We start from the raw sequence: 16,116 nt of genomic DNA, 5'->3' as shown, positions 1-16,116 counted from the left end.
ATAATAATAATAAACTAGCTGGGCATGGTGGCACAGCTACTTGGGAGGCTGAGTCAGGAGAATCGCTTGAACCTGGGAGGCAGATGTTGCAGTGAGCCAAGATAACTCCATTGCACTCCAGCTTGGGTGACCAAGTGAGACACTGTCTCAAAAAACAAACAAATAAACAAAACAACAACAACACTACATGAACTGGCTGATTTCTCTCTCTTTTTTCTTGATTACTAAGCACATTAAATGTAAATTATTTGCAAGTGAATATAGCCTTTTAAAATGCAGGAATTTTCAGTACTTACTATACAATTGGAGGCAGTGTCATTTAATCTACACAACTCAATAAAGTTGATACGAGTCATTTAATCTACACAACTCAGTAAAATTGATACTGATATTCTAATTTTACAGAAAAGAAAATCAAGTGTCAGAGAGGTTAATTTTCCCAAAGACACAGGTAGCAAGAGGTTAAATCCTGCATTCAAAATCAAGGCCATTTGGTTTCAAATCCTATGAAAAAGATTCAATAAAATAATATTACATTCAACAAAATACATTCTAGTCCAGTGCATCAATTCTTACTGACAAGAAAGGTTATTTATTGTACCTCTCAAAAGACCTAAATTACTATTATTATCTCAAAGGAAATTCTCTTAGGCTTTTAAATCAACATTATTATTGATTAAAATGCTATTCATGAAAATTCACTGTAAGAGTTCTAGAGTATTCTTATTTTCTAAAATCATAATGCACCCATATGCATTTTATTACCAAAACTCTTAGAATATTAAGATAACACAGAAATTAAGAACTTGTTGCTTAATAATGTGATAGACTATATATACAATATTGAACTTTTTTATTCCTATTAATAAATGATTACACAGATAATCAAATAATATTAGAAATGGTTTTATATTCCTATTTAAATAAAATTCTATTTTACTTATTTGAAAAAAGGATTTAAGGCAGTTCACAATTAAGATAAATTTTGATCTGGCATCAACAGTGGTCTAAAAGAAAAATAAAAACCACATGGATCAATTTTCTCGAAAACTTCAGAAAACAGTTATATGAACATTTTTGCTAAACTAAAAGATTTATAAATTTTTTAAATAAAAAAATGACGTTTCAGTTGTAGACATAAATTGGGATAGATATAAAAATGCACATTGTAGGATCTCTCTGACATGATAATTACCTAATATGACCATATTAACTAATACCAAGGATTAATCATCTAGGCTTTAATAGGAAGTTGTGTTGCCATTAAACCTAGGGTCATTTGCCTTTAAATATTTATAAAGTATTATGCATTTTACATGATAGCAATCATTTTTATTTATAAGTATAATTCCAGATGTTAATTTTATCTTTTTCTGCAAGATTTAGACAGTATTTGCTTGTCTTAAAGAAAATAAAGTCCATTTTTTCATTAAAATAAAACTTCACATAAAATTGAAGAAAGTTTAAATTCATTTCAGAATTTTCTCTCTCATCATTTCCATTAACAAACCTTCAAGGAACAAGAAGTTTATGACTTGGTATATAAATAATTTCCAGAAACAATCAAGCTCATTAAAATGCTATTAGGCAACTAAAATACCTCTTCATTCATCCTAATATGACTCCTTTCAACTCCTAATCATGCCAACATAGTTACTCTTCTTTCTATTACAGTATTGTACTTGATAAGCATCAACTTCTATAGGTAGCATGTCTGTAATTACCCCTAAAGACATAGATTACTAAGAAAAAGTTAAGCAAATTAAAAGAAAATAAAATACATTAGCTTTCATTTATCACTAAAAGCAATATTAATTTAATAACTTCTTATATATAATTTCTTCTTAGATCTCAGGAACAAAAACCAATACTTGTTAGACACTATTAAAGACTATGATATCCCCTCTTTACTTTTGGAGAAGTATACTAAATCACAGTGAAATTATAAGCATGAATTAAGTATAATCTTAATTTAGACAAAAAAATTTAGTGTATAAATGTAAACAGTAATTTCTCGTATCAGCTTATTTAAAAAGCCCCCAAATGTTCTTCCTAAAATCAGTTTAGGATGCATACAAAGGAACTTCTGAGTTCCTTCATTATTTTATCATATCCTTTGAAGAGTTGGGGAAATATAATGGCACTTACTTCACGTATAACCAAAGCATGAATTAGAGTTTATCAATTTGCTTAACTTAAAAATATTAATAGTAGTTAATGTAAGCATTATAACATACCATGTTACTTCCAAGTTTGTCACATTTAATGGAGCAAATTCAGAGAGCTCTTCCAAATACAGCAATCAATCTTTAAGATGCTTAAAAGGTTTACTGAAAGCCATGAGGAAAAACCTCTTCATGAATCATAAAATGTTTCCTAAACAAATCAGACTCTGTCTCAATACTTCTATATGTGAAAAGTCACACCAATTTCTCTGATGAATGTAAAAGACTTTAAAATATTTGTCTCATTAAAGTATTTATATATAATAATTGGTTATGACAAAAATAATGAAACATCTTGGTTTCACTATAATTAACATTATAATCACTTATACAGATTCACTAACTTAACTGGTTTGATTAAACAAAAAACCAAAATTGCAAGAGAAAGATAATTTTGTTTTTTTCTTACCAGAGAAAAGGTTGTGTTTGTTTATTTTTAACAATGTGGCAGTCATAAGAAATAATGTAAGCGTTGTAACAGAAAAACATTGTTTCAGAAACTAAGATAAAGGAATATGTGAAAACATTTTATGGTAACCCCTTCCTGAAAGCAGTGATTATATTACTAATAAGGTCTAATAGTATTTAATCATATTTACCTGTCTCTATCTGGAGAAAAATGGTCATCCATGACACGATGTCTATCCATTCGGCTAATTGTATTATAATGTCCAGTAGTAGTGCGTGTCCCTCGATGCCCCTGTTCCACATTCCGACTAAAACAACAAGATCTATTAAGTATCTTAGTAAACCATTTGAAACACTAAGAAATGAGGTTTATTTTAAAGCACAGTAGAAAAAGACAAAGTCACTATAAGGTGAAGTCCAAATTTTGTTTTCACTAATTGCATCTCGGTTAAAGGTATAAGTTTCAGTGGAAGGTTGACAGTTAAATAAGATTACTGCTATAACAGATGCAGCATAAGGAGCTCAAATTAAACTAATAACAGTGGGGATATGATAAGGACTATCAAAGTTATTAAAGGATGACTACCAGGTCTCTAGTACTGATATTCAATAATATGCTCAAGAGGATGAGTAGATTTGTATGGAGAAAATATGTTCAGTGTTAGACACATTTGTATACATGACCTATAGGACTGCAGATAGGGATGCCTCATAGGTGGTTGGACATGAGTTCAGAGCTTAGGGGAACAAGTCAAAATTTGCACACTTTGTGCCATCTCCCTTGATACCACTCTAGTCCAAACTACCATAATTGTGAATATGCCATAAAAATAGCTACCTAGGCTGGGTGTGGTGGCTCATGCCTGTAATCCAGCATTTTGGGAGGCTGAGGTGGGCAGATCACCTGAGGTCGGGAGTTCAAAACCAGTCTGACCAACATGGAGAAATCCCGTCTCTACTAAAAAATAAAAAATGAGCAAGGCATAGTGGTGCATGCCTGTAATCCCAGCTACTCGGGTGGCTGAGGCAGAAGAATCACTTGAACTCGGGAGGCGGAGGTTGCGGTGAGTGGAGATCCCACCATTGCACTGTAGCCTGGGCAACAAGAGCAAATCTCTGTCTCAAAAAAAAGGGGAAAAAAAAGCTACCTAAGTAATCTCTTGCTTCAACTCTTACCTCATCCCTGATGACATGCAACAGCCCTTTAAAACACAATTAAGACATGGCATGTCATGTTGTAGGATGAAAGACAGGAGTCCAGTTTTTAATTTATTCCACTGGTGAGCTAATTTTCCTATCCTGTCGGACCCACCCTTTCCATATTAATTGTAGTGCCACTTTATCATCATATGTCAAGTTCACATATAAATATCACTGTAAATGCATATATATTATTCTTTTACTATCGACTCCCTTCGATATGTCTATTTTGCTGCTGTTACTCAAGTTCCATCCTAGTTTTAATTATTCTTGCCTGCTGGCAAATTTTTCTCTTCTTTTTTCAAAATGGATTTATTGGTATTTTATTTGCACATAAAATTTTGATTGTTATGGCATTAGATTTATAAACTAATTTATGGAAAATTGATATCTTTATTATAGGAATTAATTCTACCCATGCATAGGGCGTATCTCTCATTGATTGCTTACCCAAAGTTTTACATCTTACTTAAAAAGATCCTGTGAATTCTTAGTACATGAATTGTTAGATACTTCGGGTTACTTTTGAGAATAGCACTTACATTTTATTATATTTTCCAACTAGTAATTGCTCATTTTATAAGTTGATCTATAGACAGCTATTTGGCAGAACTCCTATACTAGTTTTAATAATTTGATTATATTGGGTTTCCTGTGTAGATAATCCTATCATTAACAAATAATGATGATTTTTCACCTCTTCTCTTCCAATCCTGAAATCTCTTATTTCCTTTTCTTAGCACTTTTCAGGACCTGAAGCACTATTTCAAACAGTGACAATATTAATGAACATCCATCTCTTATTTCTGCTATTAATGTAAATTCCTCTAAAGTTTTTCCATTATAATGCTTGCTTTACTAAGCCTTTATGAAGTGTAGGTGGTTTTCTTCTAGTTTACTATCTTATGTGAATAGAAGTTGAACAATAAAATTCTTTTTCTGCCTCTGGTAAGATTTATTTCCCCATTAGTCCATTAATAAGATGAATTACCATAACAATTTTTCTGGTGTCTCATTGCCATGATTTAAACTCATGGTTAGATTTACTTAAAGTAAGATTTTTTTACATATGTTTGTAACTAAAATGGGCTTCTTAAGCTAGGCACAGAGGCACATAGTCCCGGCATCTGAGCCTAGAGGACTGCTTGAGCCCAGGAGTTCAAGTCTAGCCTGGGCAACATAGTGAGACTCTGTCCTTGGAAAAAAAATGAAAATGGAATACATATATATTTTATTATACTTTAAGAATTAGAACTAAGGTTACGTTAGTTCCAGAAAAAGAATTAGGCAACTTCCCTTCTTTATCTGTTTCTAGAGCCAGTTGTATAGAACAGATATTAGTTCTCAAATACTTGGTTAAAACTTACCCATAATAACTTTTTAGTCTGGAATTCTCTTTACGGATGGATGGGGGGAAGACAGTAGTTTGTCTTTGGGTACTGTTTCAACCTGTTTGCTCGTTGTTATTTTTTATTATTATTTAATTGGTTTTTTTTTTTGAGACTGAGTTTCACTTTTCTTCCCTAGGTTGGAGTACAATGGCAGAATCTCAGCTCTCTGCAACCTCCACCTCCCGGGTGCAAGCAATTCTCCTGTATCGGCCTCCCAGGTAGCTGGGATTACAGGCACCTGTCACCACGCCTGGCTAATTGCTTTGTATTTTTAGTAGAGATGGGGTTTCACCATGTTGGCCAGACTGGTCATGAACATTTGTTGTTATTTTATTTAACTTTCATTTCTTCTTGTGTCAATTTTAATATATCTATTTCAGAAATTTAACCATTTTGCCTAGATTAACAAATTTAATAACATAATTTCATAATGATTATTATTTTTAAAGTCTTTTTCTTATCTGTAGTTGTTTCCCTTTTTCAACGTTTTATTTATTTATACCGCTCATTTTTCATGTACAGTCCTTTTATTGTATTGATGTCACCAATCTTTTCAAGTAACTAACTTTTGGGTTAACAAACATTCTCATCTTCACTTCTTTTTCTTACTGTCTGTGCCTCATTTTGTCTCAGTTTCACTGATTTTTCCCTAATCTTTATTAATTCCCTCCTTCATATTTCTTCAGGACTTTCTCCATTGTTCTGTACTGTTTCCTAAACTCAGTGTTTATTTAGTTCTCTATTTTCATTAAAATTTTTTTGTCAAGTAAACATTGCACATATTTATGGTATACATGATGTTTTGATATGATAAGTAAACACTGCACATATTTATGGTATACATGATGTTTTCATATGACAAGTAAACATTACACATATTTATGGTATACATGATGTTTTCATATGACAAGTAAACATTGCACATATTTATGGTATACATGATGTTTTTATATAACAAGTAATCATTGCACATATTTATGGTATACATGATGTTTTGATATGACAAACATTGCACATATTTATGGTATACATGATGTTTTGATATGACAAGTAAACATTGCACATATTTATGGTATACATGATGTTTTGATATGTGTATACATTGCAGAATGGCTAAATCAAACTATTTAACATTTGCACTACCTCAAATATTTATTCTTTTGTGTGAGAACACTTTACTCTCTCAGAAATTTTCAAATATATATTAACTATAGTTGTCATTATATACAGTAGATCTCTTGAACTTATTCCTGTTGTCTAAGTGAAATTTTGAGTCTTTTGACCTATATCTCCCCAATCCTCTCACCCCACCAGGCTCTTTTCTCTGTTTCAGAGACTGCAACTTTTTAGATTCTACATATAAATTAGATCATCTGGTATTTGTTTTCTATACCTGGCTTATTTCGCCTAACATAATGGCCTCCAGGTTCAACTATGTTGTCAGAAATGACAGAATTTTCTTCTTTTTAAAAGTTGAATAGTATTTCATTGTGTATATTAACATTTTTATTACCTGTATATCTGTTGATGACAGTTTCATTCTGTATCAATTCTTTTGTGGATAATGTTGCAATGATCATGGGAGTGCAGATATCTTTTTTAATATTAATTTTTTAACTTTGTGAGTACATAATAGGTGTATGTATTTATGGAGTACAGGAGATATATTGATAAGGGCACAAAATACCTAATAATTCCAACATAGAAAATGGGAAATCCATCCCTTCAGGCATTTATATTTTGTGTTACACAGAATCCAATTATACTCTTCTTTTTTTCTTTTTTCTTTTTTTTTTTTTTTGAGACAGAGTCTTGCTTTGTTGCCCAGGCTGGAGTGCAGTGGTGCAATCCTGGCTCACTGCAACCTCCACCTCCCAGATTCAAGCGATTTTCCTGCCTCAGCCTTCCAAGTAGGTGGGACTATAGGCGTGCACCACCACGCTCGGCTAATTTTTGTATTTTTAGTAGAGATGGGGTTTCACCATATTGGCCAGGCTGGTCTCGAACTCCTGACCTCATGAACCATCTGCCTTGGCCTTCCAAAGTGCTGGGATTACAGGTGTAAGCCACCGTGCCTGGCCCCAATTATACTCTTTTAGTTATTTTTAAATGTACAATTGAATTATTTTGACTATAGTTGCCTTGTTGTGCTATCGAATACTAGGTTCTATTTATTATTTCCATTCTTTGTACCCATTAACCATCGCCACATCCCCTTCACCCCCGCTACCCATCCTAGCCTCTGGTAATCATCCTACTAGTCTCTATCTCCATATGTTAAATTGTTTTGATTTTTATATCCCACAAATAAGTGACAACATGCAATGTTTGTGTTTCTGTGCCTGGCTTATTTCACTTGACATAACGACCTCCAGTTCCATCCATGTTGTTACAAATGACAGGATCTCATTTCTTTCTGGCTGAATAGTACTCCATCATGTACAAATACATTTTCTGTATTCATTAATCTGCTGATGAACATGTAGGTTGCTCCCAGATCTTGGCTATTGTGAACAGTACTTCAACAAACATAACAGTGCAAATATCTCTTTGATATACGGATTTCCCTTCTTTTGGGTATATACCAAGGAGTGGGATAGTGGATCATATAGTAGCTCTATTTTTAGTTTTTTGAGGAACCTCCAAACCGTTCTCCATAGTGGTTGTACTAATTTACATTCCAACCAATAGTGTACAAGGGTTCCCTTTTCTTCACATACTCGCCAGCATTTGTTATTGTTTTAGGATATAAGCCATTTTGACTGGGGTGAGATAACATGTCATTGTAGTTTTGATCTGCATTTCTCTGATGATCAGTGATGTTGAGAATCTTCTGATATGCCTGGTTGCTATTTGTATGTCTTCTTTTGAGAAATCTCTATTAAAATCTTTTACCCACTTTTTAACTGGCTTATTGGAATTTTTTTCCTATAGAGTTGTTTGAGTTCCTAATACTTTCTGGCTATGAATCCCTTTTCAGATGGATAGCTTCTTTGCAAATATTTCCTCCCATTCTGTGGGTTGTGTCTTCATTTTGTTATTTCCTTTGCTGTACAGAAGCTTTTTAACTTGATACGATCCCTTTTGTCTACTTTTTTTTTTTTGAGACAGTGGCTCACTCGTCGCCCAGGCTGGAATGCAGTGGCATGATCTCTGCTCACTGCAAGCTCTGCCTCCCAGGTTCACGCCATTCTCCTGCCTCAGCCTCCCAAGTAGCTGGGACTACAGGCACCCGCCACCATGCCCGGCTAATTTCTTTTTTTTTTTTAAGTAGAGACGGGGTTTCACCATGTCAGCCATGATGGTCTCGATCTCCTGACCTCGTGATCCACCTGCCTCGGCCTCCCAAGATGCTACGATTACAGGCGTGAGCCACTGTACCCTTTTGTCTACTTTTGCTTTGTTTGCCTGTGTGTGGGGTATTACTCTAGAAATTGTTGCCAAGATGTATGTCCCAGAGAGTTTCTTGAATGTTTTCTTGTAGTAGTTTCATAGTTTGAGGTATTAGATTTAGGTCTTTAATCCATTTTAATTTGATTTTTGTATATGGCAAGAGATAGGGGTCAAGTTTCATTATTATTCATATAGATATCCAGTTTTCCCAGCATCATTTATTGAAGAGACTTTCTTTCTCTAATGTATGCTCTTGGCACGTTTGTCAAAAATGAGTTCACTGTAGGTGTATGGATTTGCTTCTGGGTTCTCTATTGTGTTCCACTGGTCTATATGTCTGTTTTTATGGCAGTATCATGCTTTTTCAGTTACTATAGCTCTGTAGCATAATTTGAAGAAAGGTAATGTGATTCCTTCAGTTTTGTTCTTTTTGCTCAGAATAGTTTTGGCTATTCTGGGTCTTCTGCGGCTCCACATGAATTTTAGAATTATTTCTCCAATTTCTGTGAAGAATGCCATTGGTATTCTGATAAGGATTGCACTGAATCTGTAGATTGCTTTGGGTAGTATAGAAAGTTTAACATCATTGATTATACTAATCCATGAATGTGGAATATCTTTCTATTTTTGTGTGTGTCATCTTCAATTTCCTGCACCAATGTTTTAGTTTTCATTGTAGAGATCTTTCATTTCTTTCGTTAAGTCAATTTCTAGGTATTTAATTTTATTTGTGATTGTTATAAATGGAATTACTTTCTTGATTTCTTTTTCAGATTGTTCACTGTTGCCATATAGAAATGCTACTGATTTATGTTGATCTTGTATCCTGAAACTTTACTGAATTTATCAGTTCCAATAGTTTTTGGTGGAGTCTTTAGGTTTTTCCAAATATAAGATCATGTCATCTGCAAGCAAGAATAACCTGACTTCTAACTTTCCAATTTAGATGCCCTTTATTTATTTCTCTTGTCTGATTGCACTAGCTAGGACTTCCAGTATTATGTTGAATAAGAGTGGTATTCATTCATATTCACGCATCCTTGTTGTGTTCCAGATCTTAGAGGAAAGGCTTTCAGTCTGTCCGCATTCAGTATGATACTAGCTGTGAGTCTGTTGTATATGGCTTTTATCATGTTGAGGTATGTTCTTTGTATCCCCAGTTTTTTGAGGGTTTTTATCTTCAAGGGATATTGAATTTTATCAAAAGCTTTTTCAGCATCAATTAAAATAATCATATGGTTTTAGTACTTCATTCTGATGATATATCACATTAATTGGCTTGTATATGTTGAATCATCCTTGCATCCCAGGGATAAATTTTACTTGGTCATGATGAACGATCTTTTTAATGTATTGTTGAATTTGGTTTCCTAGTTTTTTGTTTTGTTTTGTTTTTCCAGGATTTCTGCATCAATATTCATTAGAGATATTGGCCTATAGTTTTTTTTTTTTAATGCATCTTGTCTGCTTTTGGTATCAAAGTAATAATGGCCTTGTAGAATGAGTTTGGAAGTATTCCCTCCTTCTTTATTTTTTGAAATAGTTTGAGTAGATTTGGTATTGGTTCTTCTTTAAATGTTTGTTAGAATTTAGCATTGAAGCCATTGGGTTCAGGTTTTTCTTTACTGGGAGACTGTTCATTATGGCTTTGATCTTGTTATTTGTTATTGATCTGTTTAGCTACTGGATTTCTTCGTGGCTCAATCTAGTAAGCGTCTAGGAGTTTATGCATTTCCTCTATATTTTCCAATTTATTGGCATATAGTTGCTCACAGCAGCCACTAATTATCCTTTGAATTTCTGTGGTATCAGTTGTAATGTGTTCTCTTCATCTCTGATTTTGCTTATTTGGGTCTTCTCTCTTTTTTCCTCTGTTAGTCTGGCTAAAGGTTATCAATTTTGTTTATCTTTTAAAAACAACCTGTTTCATTGATCTTTTGTATTGTTTTCTATCCATCTTAAAGTCAATAACTCTTAGATTTGCTCTTTTGAGTCTATTTTCTAGATCTTGTAGGTGTGCTTCGCTGTTTATTTGTTTTTCTTTTGTTTGCTCTTTGCATTTTCAAATGGCCTCTTGAAGGTCACTAATTCTTTCCTCTGCTTGATCTATTCTGCTCTTAAGTGACATTGATGCATTCTTCAGTATTTCAATTGCATTTTTCAACACCAGAATATCTTTTGATTATTTTTAAATATTTCAATCTCTTTGTTAAATTTACCATAGAATTCAGAATTCCTTCTCTGTATTATATAGAATTCCATTGAGTTTCCTCAAAACAGCAATTTTGAATTTTCTATCTGAAAGGTCATATCTGTTTCTCAAGTATTGGTCCCTGGTGCCTTATTTAGTTTCTTTGGTGAAGTCATATTTTCCCGGATGATCCTGATGCTTATAGATGGTCTTTGGTGTCTTGGCATTGAAGAGTTAGGTATCTATTGCAGTCTTGGCTTGTTATGCCCATCCTTCTTGGGAAGGTTTTCCAGGTATTCAAAGGGACTTGGGCCGCAAGCCCAGTAATGCTGTTTTTTGCAGACTCATAGAGGTACCACTTTGGTGGTCTTTGATAAGATCCAGAATAATTCTCCGGATCACCAGAGACTCTTATTCTTTTCCCTTATTTTCTCCCAGACAAATGGAGTCTCTTTCTCTCTCTCTGCTGAGCTGCCTGGAAGTGGGGTTGTGGTGATGCAAACACCTCTGTGGTTACCACCACTGGTTCTGCACAGGGTCAGACCTGAAGCCAGAACAGCATTGGGGCTTGCCCAAGGCCCACTGTAACCACTACTTAGCTACTATTGCCTATGTTTACTCAAGGTCCTAGGGCTCTACAATCACCAGATGGCAAAGCCATCCAGGTTTGGGTCCTTCTCTTCAAGGTGGTAAGTTCCCCTAGGTCCTGAGCAGATCTACAGGTACTATCTGGGAGCTATGGATTGGAGTCAAACACCTTAGAAATTTGCCTGATGTTCTATTCTACTGTGGCTAAGCTGGCTCTCAAACCACGACATAAAGTCCTTTCTGCTCTTCCCTCCCCTTTCCACAGGCAGAAGAGCCTCTCCCTGTGGGATCTACCACCACTGGCCCACAAGGAAGTTCTGTCAGGCCACTGCAATGTTCACTGAAAGCCCAAGGTTTCTTCTGTCAGTTTGTGGTGAATGCTGCCAGGCCTGTGACTCACCTCTCAGGGAAATAGGCTCCCCTCTGGCCCAGGGCAGGTACAGAAATGCTAAGCTTATTCTAACTTTGTACTCAGGGACTCCATGAGCCTGTTGCTCTAACCCACTGTGGCTGAGCTGACATCTAAGGTGCAAGACAAAGGCACGTTAGTTTTCCCTCTGTTTTTCTCAAACAGAAGCAGTCTTTCATCATAGCCACCACAGGTGGGAATGTGCTGAGTCACCCGTGAAGCCTGCACATCTCAGAGCCCAATGCCCACAGCATAGTTTCTGGGTATCACTGCTGGTTATTCAGTGCCCAGGGGGCCTTTATTCAGCAGGTGATTAATCCTGCAGGACTGGGTCCTTCCCTTCAAGGCAGCAACTTCCTTTTGGCCTGTGTTTGTCTAGAAATATGCCAGAGCTAGGGCCTGGAATGGGGGCTTCATGACTCTGCCTAGTTCCCTCTCCTACTGTGGCTGAGCTGGTATCCAAGATGCAAGACAAAGCCCTCTTTACTCTTTCCTCTCCTCCCCTTAAACAGAAGGAAGGAGACACTTTAATTGCTGTGAGTTGCACTGCCTGGGGTTGGAGGAGGAGTGGTACAAGCACTCCTTTAGCCATGCCATCTGGTATCTCCTTAGGTCATGTGCCACCCCAGTCCTCTGGCTCTGAGCCCAGCCCAGCACTAGGTGCTGCCCAGGAGTTGTAGTCTTTGTGTCCTTTCCAGTTTACCTAGGTCTCCAGAGCACTTTGTCCCACTGTGGCATGGCTTGCTAAGAAACTTAAGTTCTGACTGATGGAATGGGTGATTCCTCTCCGGCTAAATCTGGTCCAAATGCTTCCTCCATATCCAGGCACTGGCCGAGCCCAGCAGAGCTTTGCTCTCTGCTATGACATAGCAACACTGAGTTCAATGTAAAGTTCCCCAGTCACTGCGCTCTTCCTCTCCCAAATGCACAGACTCTCCATGTTGAACAACTGTTGGTGGGGGATAGGAGAAGGATGGCATTGGTGATTCAAGACTGTCTCTCCAACCCTCCTCAATGTCACTTCCAATCATATGAAGTTAAAACCAGGTACTGTGTTTGCTCACCTGATTTTTGGGTCTTGTGATAGTGCTTTTCAGTGTACAGAATGCTGGTAAAATTTGGTATTCCTGTGAAGATATGAATGATGTAGGTATTCCACCATCTTGCTTTGTCCCCTCACAGGTACCTTTTTGACATACTGATTTCATATCCTTTGATACCTGGTAGTGGAACTACTGAATCATATGGTAGTTCCATTTTAATTTTTGGCGGGTACCTCCATATTGTTTTCATTAAATAATGACTGTATTAGTTTACATTGCAATCAATAGTGTACCAGGGTTCCCTTTTCTCCACGTCCTTGCCATCTCATATTATTTTTTGCCTTTTGATAAGAGCCATTCTAACAGTTGTGAGGTAATATTCTATTTCATCATTTTGAAGCATTCCTATTTTTTGATAAATATCCTTTAAGATAAAAATTTCCTAAATACTGCTTGTGTCCCACAAATGCTTGCATCATTTTCATTTGTCATTCAATCCTAATATTTCCTAATATCTCAATTATTTCACTTGTAATCAAAAGTTATTTCACAGTATTTTAGCTAAGTTCTAGGAATTTAAAAACTATCTTTGCAAAATTGCTTTATAAGTTTATTGAATAATATTCAGAGAAAATGATTTATCTGGGATTTATTGAGGTTTACTTTTTAACGAGTTTCTGTTACCAGTTATTTTTGTAAAGTTATGTTGTGTTAAAAATAATTTATATTCTTTGCTTTAATGGTATGTAATTTTATATTGAGATACACAAAAAGATACATATACAAAATATAGCATAGTTGAGTCACATAATAAATTTGACATTATTCAAACCTTCTAAGTCATTGCTAATTTTTGCAGGGGGGGGGGCCTGATTATTGATTTCCATTAGGGATATGTTAAAACTTCCAACTAAAATTGTTTATTTCTTTCTTTCTATAACCCTGCCAGTTGTTGCTTCTTATCTTTAGAAGCTCTTCATATGTTAAGGAACAAATTTGTCCATGATCATTATACCCAGGTATTTTTATTAGTTTTTATAATGCCTCAGGGCAAATTTGAAAAAGTACTGCTTCTTTACAGAAATGGCCTTATGAGCATACAATTGAGCAAAATTCTAGCTACAGTTTGGCCCTTTCTTGGCTTTTGGTCCAGTCTTTGTGCAAAGTACAGACTGTCTAATTCAAAGTGGTAGTAATGGTTATATATTTTGAATTCAGTAATTTTTCCTAGAACATATATTTCTTTGTCCTTTATGACACTTTTGATATTGCATTCATTTTTTTCTTCTGATTGAAATTGGGATCTTATTTTCATTTTAGTTGATATATAGTTATTATATTTTTTCATGCCTTTGTTTTCATATTCTCTGTGTTCTTTTGGAATGATAAGGTTACTTGTATTTTAAAAATGTTACTTCTCTCTATAATTTATCAATGATGCCTTTTTTTAAGCTAACATTTTTGCCCTAGATTGTCTAGTTACACACTTCTGTTTCATAATGGAATAAACACTTTGTTTGAACTCCTGTTATGATGGGTTTTCTATCATATGAAACATAATCTGATCTAAAACAGTAGATATCTAAAAAGATAGATATTCCTATCTTCTATTGGACTGTTCAACTGTTCTTTACCTGATAAAAATAAAGTGTGATATAATATGAAACACATTTGGTCTTTGTCTTGAGTTCCTAAAACCATTAGAATTTCTTAAGTGATAGAGTGTCTTTTGTTACTGATCCCCTCTGATAACTTCTGAGTTTATGCTAATGATTACTAAGGGTGGGTCCCCTGGATATCCTCTTGATGGGACCAGTCTACAGAGAGACCAAGTGATTACAGGGCTGGAACTTTCAGCCCCACCTACTGACCTACAGAAAGAGGGTTGAGGGCTGGAGATTAAACTCTATAGAAACTTTTGAACAAGATTTGATGAGCTTCCATGTTGCCCAAATCTCATCCTACGCATTTCTTCATCTGCATTTTAACAAATGTCTTTTATAATAAACTGGTAAACATAATTAAAGTGTTTAACTGAGTTCTGTGAGCTGTCCAAGCAAATTATCAAATTAAGGAGAGGGGCTATGGAAACTCCAATTTACAACTGGATAGGTCACAATCTGGGACTTGCAATTGGCATTTGAAGTAGGGACAGTCTTGTGGGACTGAGCCTTTAACCCTTTAACATGTGAAATCTGATACAATTTCCAGATTATAGTGTCAGAATTGAACTGAATTATAGGACACTTAGGTGCTATCTGCTGGCAAGTTGCTTGGTGTGGGAAAAAATCCCCACAAATCTGGTCACAAATGTGTTCTGTGTTGAGTAGAGTGTACAAAGAACAAAAACATTGTTGTTTTTCCTCGTACACAGGCATTCTTTTATTTTCCTAGAGGAGGGTAGGGTTCAGTTTATTAAAGTTACAAATTTAAAACTAGTTCTCAAACTTTAAATTTCAGATTACACATGTTATTATATTGATAAGTGTACCACAGTTAAGTAGTTTTAAAAAAATGTTTAATAATTTTGGTCCCATTTATAAACTTTGTTAATTCAACATCTTCAAACATTTTAAACCATGTTTGTCAACTTAATATATCAGATATTCTTTTTAATTTCTGCAATTGTCTAAGTTACATAAATCTTATTTTAGTGGCTTATATCCTTCAAACATAATAAATCTAAAGTTCTCTTAGACATTCCAATATTCTGTGTAAAATTAAGACTCAATTAAAATTCTTAGTCAAATACTCAATTATTTATTTAAAATAGGATGTATAAGTGTGTCATTCTAACTGGTCAAAATTTCTTAAACATTCCAAGTATGTACAATGTAAATTATGCATATATGTCTTGTTAGCTTCACCTATTATTTCCATGATTCTTATTCCATTAAGCTTGTCTGTACTTAACCGGGTTAATCAGAGATTTCTAGTAAGCTTAAGACTGCTAGCTGCAGATTTTCTGAGCCATTCGTCCCACTGCACATGCTTTTAAAAATTACTATTCTCACCTGTAAACCCAGCACTTTGGGAGGCCAAAGCAGGCAGATCACCAGGTCAGGAGATCAAGACCATCCTGGCCAACATGGTGAAACCCCATCTCTATTAAAATACAAAAAATTAGCCGGGCATGGTGGTGTGGGCCTGTAATCCCAGCTACTCGGGAGGCTGAGGAAGGGGACTCGCTTGAACCCAGGAGGCAGAGGCTGCAGTGAGCCAAGGTCGCAACACTGCACTCCAGCCTGGCGACAGAGCAAGACTCTGT

General features: G+C 35.2%; 1 protein-coding gene across 1 annotated transcript in view; it reads right to left on the bottom strand.

The window, feature by feature from the left end:
- LOC105538042 (regulating synaptic membrane exocytosis protein 2) overlaps positions 1-16,116 on the bottom strand; it is a gene marked incomplete at its 3' end in the record, with an annotated part of 189,423 nt that overhangs the window by 77,312 nt on the left and 95,995 nt on the right. Inside the window, exon 14 of the mRNA XM_011977770.1 lies at positions 2,825-2,941. Within this exon, the coding sequence (XP_011833160.1) occupies positions 2,825-2,941 (117 nt within the window). The remainder of the gene's footprint in view (positions 1-2,824; positions 2,942-16,116) is intronic.

Source organism: Mandrillus leucophaeus, unplaced genomic scaffold, assembly GCF_000951045.1.
Source record: "Mandrillus leucophaeus isolate KB7577 unplaced genomic scaffold, Mleu.le_1.0 Scaffold1839, whole genome shotgun sequence".
In the NCBI taxonomy this organism is placed as follows: Eukaryota; Metazoa; Chordata; class Mammalia; order Primates; family Cercopithecidae; genus Mandrillus; species Mandrillus leucophaeus.
This window is presented reverse-complemented; position numbering and strand designations above follow the sequence as displayed.